We start from the raw sequence: 8,095 nt of genomic DNA, 5'->3' as shown, positions 1-8,095 counted from the left end.
TGGCTTCCCATCACAATTAAGAAAAAAACCTCAAAAACATTCCTTAACCTTGAGAATAAAATCCCCAAAGGGCTCTGCCTGGCCTGGTTCCATCCACTTCTCTAACTTCCTTTCCCAAGCTCATTTCTATCTTAGGGCTTTTGCTTGTTTTGTTTCCCCTGCCTGTACCTGCATCCTCAGGACTTCACATGGTTGTCTTCTCCCTGCCTTCAGATTCTTGCCTTAGATATATCACCTCCTCCAGAAAGCCTTTCCTGCCTGACCACCCTATCTAAAGTTGCTGATACCTCTCCCAGTCATGCTGTATCACTTCCTCTCACTTACTTTTCTTCATGGCATTTAACACAATTCAAATGATCTGGTTTATTTTTTTACTTGTTTATTAACTGTATCCCCCACCAGAATATAAGTCCATGAGTGTAGAGACGGCCTGTTTTATTCTCACTGTATTTCCAGTGTTCAGAGTAGTACCTGGCACATAGTAGGTGCTCACTAATTACTGGTTGAGAGAATAGCATTTCCAGACTGGGAAATACCTTTGCCTTCTATTAAATTAATCTAAGGTTTCTCAGCCTTGGCGCCGTTGGCATTCAGGGCTGGAGAATTCTCTATTGTGGGGCTCCAGCCTGTGCACTGGAGGAGGTTTAGCAGCATCCCTGCCTCTACCTACAAGATGATGGCATCTTGGACACGGATCGTGATGATGGAGGTGACGAGAAATGAACAGATTAAAATATATAATAATATTATGTGCAACTCCATGGAAATGAATTCCTTAATTTTAGAAATGAAGGAAAGGGCCAGATGGGGAAGGATCTTACCTTAGGGCACTGTGGCTTGCTCAGTTTTTCTCCTCCAGAACAGGGGCTCACTGCTGTGTCCACAGCACCTATTTACTTACCATGCAGTAAATATGTATGTGAAAGCATAAATGAGTAAACATGGGGCCCAACTATAGCATCCTTAGGGAGGCCTTGCTCCCTCCTCTAGGTAAATCCTTCCGTTTTTTATTCATTTCTGGAGTTTATTTGATTGATTCTGTCTCCCCCACTGGACAGGGAGCTCCAGGGGAGGACGTATTCTTTGTTGACCCTGGCACAGGGTCTGGCACACAGGAAGCTCTCAATAACCAGCTGTCCAAAGTGACATGAATGAATGATTGAATCACCAGGCTTTATAAGCTAGCTCACCCTTCACTCTCTCTTCCTGTCACCTTGCTTTATTTTTCTTCTTAGCAGTTATCACCAACTGCCACACTGGATATTTATTTGTTGATGTATCCATTGCTCACCTTCCCCTACTAGAATCTAGAATTCCATTCTAGAATTAGATTTTAGAATCTAGAATGGAAGCTCATGAAAGCAAGGGCTATTTAAAATTGCAATCTTCTCCCCCTACCCCTGCCTCTATCCCTCTCCTCTGCTTCATTATCCCCACTGCGCTTATCACCGTCTGACATTTTCTTTGACTTTCTTGGTTTTGGTCTGTTTCCAACCAGCTCCACAAGGGCTGGACGTTTGCGTTTGGTTCACAGCTGTATCTCGGATGCTTATCTTTGTGCCTTGCACACAGTAGGCGCTCAAGCCACGTTGTTGACCGGATGAAGGAAGCCGGGGTTGAGAGGCAGGCAGTGGAGGTAGCCCAGGTGGGAAGGGCCAAACCGCCCAAGACCCCAGCCCGCCCCGAGCCTCACCAACTGGCTGGCCCGGGCAGGCAGGAGTTAAGCGGAGCGCACGCTTCCGACCCGCAGGTGGCGCCGTCCCGCCTCGGTGCCCGACTCCGGGCGCTCAGAAGTGCGGGACAGAATCGCAGCGAGCGCGGAGCCGAAGCTCAGCCCCGACTTGTTGATCTCGCCCAAGCAGCCGCCACCGCTGCCGCGGGAGCAGGAGAAGGAGGAGGAGGCGCCGCCGCCCGATCCCGGTCTTGCCACCCGCGCCTCCAGCGCCCGTCCGCGCCCCCAGCCTCAGAGAGCGCGCTCCGGCCCCGCAGCGCCTGCTGCTCCGACGCGTCGCCTGCCCGTCCGGCGTAGGCCGGGCCCAGCCCGGCCCCGGGTCCGCCGCTGCCCGCGGGCGGGGGCGCCCGGGCGACCGCGGCGATGCGCGGTCCCTGGCCCCGGGAGGCGGCCACCCTGGGGGTGAGTGTTGGGGCGCGCGGCGGGGGCGCAGGGGGACACAGGAGGGGGGCTCGCCTGCCGCGGTTCGGCCTGTTGGTCCACGCAGGCTCCGCGGTTTCAGGCTGGGGGGTGGGGTGGGTGAAGGGCCTGGGCCCGGGGAGGTGCGCGATCCGCATTCTGGGGTGAGGGGTTAGGGCGTGAGCTTCACATGCCTGGGGGCTCAGAGGAACCCCTGAAATCCCCAGTGCGCGGAGGGAGGAGGGCTCGTTTTGAAAAGGCCAGAAAATTCAGCTCACTTCCCCGCCTCCCACCTCCCCCACCCCTTCCCTTCCAAGCCCCGGGAAAGGCGCAGAACCCGGAGTTATAAAAAGCCACCGCAGGAGAGGAGCGAGGAGGAGGCGGCGGAGGAGGAGGAAGAGGAGGGGGAGGCGGGGAAGGAGCGAGGGGAGGACGAACCAGGTGCATCCCCAGGACGCTGCTCCCCCTTCCTGCCGTGGGGCAGGGGGCGCAGAGGGGGGGCGGGACCCCGCGCAGAGCTTGGCTTTGCGTCTTCAGGGTTCACCTCGTTGCCGGAGAGACCTCACGAGATGCTCCCGTGGCTTGGGGAGAGGGGTTGCTTCAGGACAGCGGGGCTTCATGACCACCCCGTCTGTTGCGACCGACAGGTGGGCACCTGAAACCCTCCGGAATTCCTCCCGATCTTTAAAGGTTTAGAAAAAGCAATCCCGCTGCCACCCCCAAGCCCTCAAATCCTAATTATCTCGGAGCGGGGGAAGGAAAAGATGAGCAGTTAAAAAAAAAAAAGTTTTCTCATGCAGCTCCCCTCTTCTCCCCATTGCGGGGCCAGGTCGGGGACTGGACGGGGAGACCTAGGGAGAAGCGAGTTTCAGCACTCGAAGGGGCGGACAGCGCCCCAGGCGGCCGGGTCGGGTCCCGGCAGCAGAAGCCCGGGGTAGGGCCTCCTGGGCCCCCGGGGCGCCTCTCGGGGACCCTCTCCCCGCCCCGAAGGGCGGCCCCTCCCTCCAGCCACGGGGTGGGGCGGGCTTCAGCACCGGCGCGAAGGACAGCGCCCAGCCTTTCTGCGGGCCTGAGCGGCTTAAGCGCCGGGAAGGTCAAGGCCGGCTGGGGCCCGGGTGGAGAGGTGGGGAGGGGCCGCGCACGGCTCCCTGTTTGCTGACCTGCGTCTGCTTTCTGCCTCGCAGCCGTCGGGATGGAGGTGAGAAGACGGCCGTGACGCGCGCCCGCGCGGCCCCCTGCACCCCCAGCAGCCCACAGCGCTCCCTGCCCCCCTCCCCCGCGGCGGCTGGCCTTGCCCTCCAGTGACAGCGGCCTGGGGGGGCAGGGGGGGCGGGGGCGGCCGGACCAGCGATGCCGGCGGGCATGACGAAGCATGGCTCACGCTCCACCAGCTCGCTGCCACCCGAGCCCATGGAGATCGTGCGCAGCAAGGCGTGCTCGAGGCGCGTCCGCCTCAACGTTGGTGGGCTGGCGCACGAGGTGCTCTGGCGCACCCTGGACCGCCTGCCCCGCACGCGGCTGGGCAAGCTGCGTGACTGCAACACGCACGACTCGCTGCTGGAGGTGTGCGATGACTACAGCCTCGACGACAATGAGTACTTCTTCGACCGCCACCCGGGCGCCTTCACCTCCATCCTCAACTTCTACCGCACCGGACGGCTGCACATGATGGAGGAGATGTGCGCGCTCAGCTTCAGCCAAGAGCTCGACTACTGGGGCATCGACGAAATCTACCTGGAGTCCTGCTGCCAGGCCCGCTACCACCAGAAGAAGGAGCAGATGAATGAGGAGCTCAAGCGCGAGGCAGAAACCCTACGGGAGCGGGAGGGCGAGGAGTTCGATAACACGTGCTGCGCCGAGAAGAGGAAAAAGCTCTGGGACTTACTGGAGAAGCCCAATTCCTCTGTGGCCGCCAAGGTAAGTGTGAAATCTAGGGGCTGCTGGGCTGGGGCATTCTGCCTGTGTCCCCAGATCGAGGACCACGGCTGGGGGACTCTGGCTTAGTTCCCAAATGTGAAGACCAGAAAAGAGGAAGGGCTATGGCTGAGATCTCAGAGGTGAGGACGAACAACCCCTTCAGACTGTTCCTAGGTGGCACTGGCCACCTCATCCTTTTATCATTCAATAATTTATACCCCAACTTTGTTGGAGAAAAGGATTTACAGAGACTTATGAAAACCCACAGCAAGAGAATGGACACTGCAAATAAAAAGGGCACGGAGAGACAAAGCTTTGGGATGGAGTAGAGTTGAGTTTGGTCTATTCTACATAATGCTCCCTTGTGGAGGCCCAGAGCCGGGCTGGAGGGGGGTCACCCTGCAATTTTAATACTTATCCCTATATTTATAACCTCATTTTGCCCCAAGAAGGGAATGAAGGCGGCTTACAGACATACGTGGAGGACATGGAGATACTGTCAGGCGGTTTTAGCATACGTGAGAGAAACGAGGCAAAGGGACTCTGGGGGGTGGGTGTGCGCGTGCATGACGCATGCAGCTGGCTGTGGTTGCTTGTGGGCGAGGGGTCACCCCTGGTTTGGTCTTTCTTAATTTGGTGAGTTGATTCCAAGAATGGTTTGATGCAGCTTCTAAAGATGCTTTGGCTGTCGGAAGAGGATGTAAATTTCGAAATAGGAGGGAAAAAAATGAGGCAATGTGAAAAATAAAGCAGGAGAAAGAGGCAGGAATGGGTTCAATCACACTGGGTAGGCCAGGGAGTCCTGCGTGCTCTCAGGTAAAAAAAAAGCAGAGGCTGTAAGGGACTAAGAAAGGATGGGGGTGGGGGCCAGGTCAGGCCAGGAGGTCATTTGTTGATGAGCAACTTCTCTGTGTCAGGTTGGGACTCGGGGTTGCCTCAGAGAGGTGGGGGCCTGTCTTCACGAGGCCAGTGGGCTGGGATTTGGGAGTAAATGACAACACAGTGTGTGCAGTGCTGTAAAAGAGGCCATGCGGGACCCAGGGGGAGCCCAGAACAGAGAGGTGTTGATGTCAAAATCCAGGAAAACCAAGTTGGGAAAGACGTGTTGAACATAACTCATTCTCTGAGTGCAGGGCCAAAGAAGGGGGGGCAGGTAAATGTATTCATGGCGAAAGGAAAAAGAGAAGAGGAAGTCTGCGTACGAGCCATGATGTATTAGCTAGGGCTGCCTCCTGTCCAGCCTGGCCTCTCATTGTGGGTGCTCCCTGGCTCAACTACCCCCCACTAAAGGCCCACCTACAGGGCTGGGTCTGGAGCGGGTTTTGGGGGGTCCTTTCTCCAGATCTGTCTGCCCAAGGAGAGGCCTTTGCGAGTGAGTGTAGGACTGAGTGGCTGGTTGGAGGGTGGAGAGAGGCCCAAAGGTTTTCTCTCTTCCGCGTCGACCCTAAAGAGGACAGAGAGATTCCTAGGCCTGTTTCCTCTTCTGTGGGCTGCCCCTGGCCGTAATCCTGCCCCAGGTTTCATGTCCAAAAAGCCTCTCTCTTAAGACATAGTCATTCACCCTTAACCGGCTTAGGATCAACAGACTTATTTTGCTATTTCCAGGCCTGACACGGGTTCTTCCCCTCCACACCTGGTTTAGACCCAGATACGACTCTCCCTCCTTCCTGCCCTGTCCCCAAGACAAGAGAGTGAGGGGCAGAGGAGGGGAGGGTCACTTCCCCAGAAGAAGCAGGCAAGAGGCTGTGTTTGGGTTTGTGCCTGACAGCTAGGCAAGTAGCTCAGGCTCGCAAAAGGCGCTGTTTGGGAATCAACAGCTTCATCTCTCCCTCGGGTTAATCCGCTCACAGGGACGAGGTTCATGACCTCTCTGTGATCCTAGGCCGGGGCTGCCGGCTAGTCCGAGCAGATGGACGATGGCCTAGGGTATTCTGCAGCCAAGGCTGAAATGGTGAGGCAGGCAGGCTCGTTGGCCCTCAGTATAGAAATCCTGCCACTGTCGACACATCTACTGTGTCTGAAGTATAACAACACACTTAGCCGTATACCAATTCTCTAGTATTATCCCACCTTTCACAAAGAGGGAAGATCAGAGAGGTTAAGTAACTCACCTAAGGTCGTGTGACAGGCAAACAGGAGTAGCCAGAAATTCAAACTCAAGTGTGATTTTGAAGGCACTGTTCTTTCCATAGTGATTAAGTACCATAGTCTCCTCTGCAGTCTCCCTGCTTCCACCTTTGCCCCCTGCAATCCATTCCCCATTCGGCAGCCAGAACGAGCTTTTCTAAATGTATATTGGATCACATTATTCATCTGCTCGAAATGCTCCAGAGAGGTTTACCATCGCACTCAGAATAAAGTCCAAACGCTTCACCATGAATCCAGCTTCATGACCTCTCTGAGCTCATCTCTTCTCTCCTCTGTTCACTCAGTTTCAGCCCCACTGGCCTCCTTGCTGTTCCCTAAACAGATCAGGCTTTATCCTAACTCAGGACCTTTGCACTTGCTGTTCCTGCCGCCTAGAATTCTCTTCCCTATATTGTCCCATGGCTGGCCACTCCTTCTCATTCCTCATAGGAGCTGGTCCCTGTTCAGGTGTCCCCTCCTCTGAGAGACCTTTCCTGACCCCTGTTTAAAACAGCCTCCCTCCGCTTACACTCTGTCACATCTTGCAGTGTCTTTCCTGCATAGGGTTTAAGCACCATCTGAAATTATACTTGCTTCCTTGTGTTTCTCCGTTTCTCCCCCACAAGAGTATGCACGTCAAGAGTGGTATCCACTGCCCTGTTTCCAGCACCCAGCGTGGTGCCTGACACAGAGGATCTCCAGATAACTACACGTGGAATGAACGAATGGAGCAGGCAGTCAGTCAGTCACTGTGTCTCAGGGTCTGGGAATCTGTCATTCCTTCCTCCCAGCCCACCTGCAGCCCAGTTCTCTGTGCCTCTGGCCTCCTTCAATCATCTGTCCTTTGCCCTCCCCACCCCCATCCAGCCCCCCAACTTGGATGCTTTGCTTGTCAGAACAGCAAGGCCTGTAGAAATTTCTCAGAGGTCACAGAATAAGAAGTCAAGTGGAGGATCATTGCTGGGTGATTGTGAGATACAGAAATGACCATACCTCATATATTTAAGAGCAAGGACAGACCTGGGTTCCAAGCCCATGTTCACCCCCTCCCCAGTTTCTGGCCTTAGGCAAGTTCTTCACCTCTCCAAGCTCTAGCCTCCCACCAGCTAGCCTGCTAAAGTATAGATAAAAGGCCCACCTTGCAGGGTCATCATGAAATCACGTTTGTCAAAATTTAGCACAGTGCCTAACCCACAGTACATAGGGCTTATTGTTATAAATAATAGGGAGCAGAGTCCTTTCTCTATGGCTGGGTGGGCTGAGTGTGCAGCAAGCCCTTTCCTTCTGATGGCAGTATTGGAAGACCAAGCTGCCACTGTTAATAATTGATGGATGTTCCGGCAACACAGAGACAAACCAAAGTACAGGCCCTCGTCTTCCCCGTCAGGGGAGTGAAAATCAAAATCCATTAGGCAACAGGCAGTGTGGTTGATTCTTGTTTGGAAGCTGGGGTCAGCTTCATCAGAGTGACATGATTGCAGTGCTGGGCCACCACTGAGTTTCTGCTTTCTGGGAAGACTACAGGCTTTTCTCAGTAGGAGAAACAGGGAACTCATTTGCCAGGCCAGGAGTGTCTGTGGTCCCTGGAAAAGTCTCAGGGTTAAAGCCTGAGATAATTTCCAGAGTAGCTGCTGTTTATTGTGCCAGGCACTGATTAGTGATACTTTATATGCACTATCTCATTGAAATCCCTTCAGCAATTCAATCAAGGTAATCTGCCAGTTTGGGCTACAAGTCACAGCTAGAAACCTGGAAGTGGCTTCTGTAAGGAGGAAGATGCATCTTCTCACTTAACGGAAAGTTCCACGTAGCTGGTTTTGTGTTAATGGTTCCATGATGCCATTAGGACTCTAGATTCTTTCTGTCCTTCTGCTCCTCCAACTCCTGCAGGGGGCTTGGTCCTCAGGCTGGATGCCTCAT

The 8,095-nt window shown here is 54.7% G+C and overlaps 1 protein-coding gene across 1 annotated transcript in view; it reads left to right on the top strand.

Annotated features, from left to right (window-relative positions):
• The first annotated feature begins 1,752 nt into the window (after positions 1-1,752).
• The window catches only part of KCNB1 (potassium voltage-gated channel subfamily B member 1), a 110,380-nt gene continuing 104,037 nt past the window's right edge, over positions 1,753-8,095 (top strand). The window contains exons 1-2 of the mRNA XM_033840040.2: positions 1,753-2,134; positions 3,316-4,048. Of these exons, the coding sequence (XP_033695931.2) occupies positions 3,482-4,048 (567 nt within the window). The 5' untranslated portion in view covers positions 1,753-2,134; positions 3,316-3,481. The remainder of the gene's footprint in view (positions 2,135-3,315; positions 4,049-8,095) is intronic.

The sequence above is a fragment of the Tursiops truncatus genome, chromosome 15 (genome assembly GCF_011762595.2).
Source record: "Tursiops truncatus isolate mTurTru1 chromosome 15, mTurTru1.mat.Y, whole genome shotgun sequence".
Taxonomy (NCBI): domain Eukaryota; kingdom Metazoa; phylum Chordata; class Mammalia; order Artiodactyla; family Delphinidae; genus Tursiops; species Tursiops truncatus.
The sequence above is the reverse complement of the archived record's forward strand: the minus strand, read 5'-3'. Positions and strand labels throughout refer to the sequence as shown.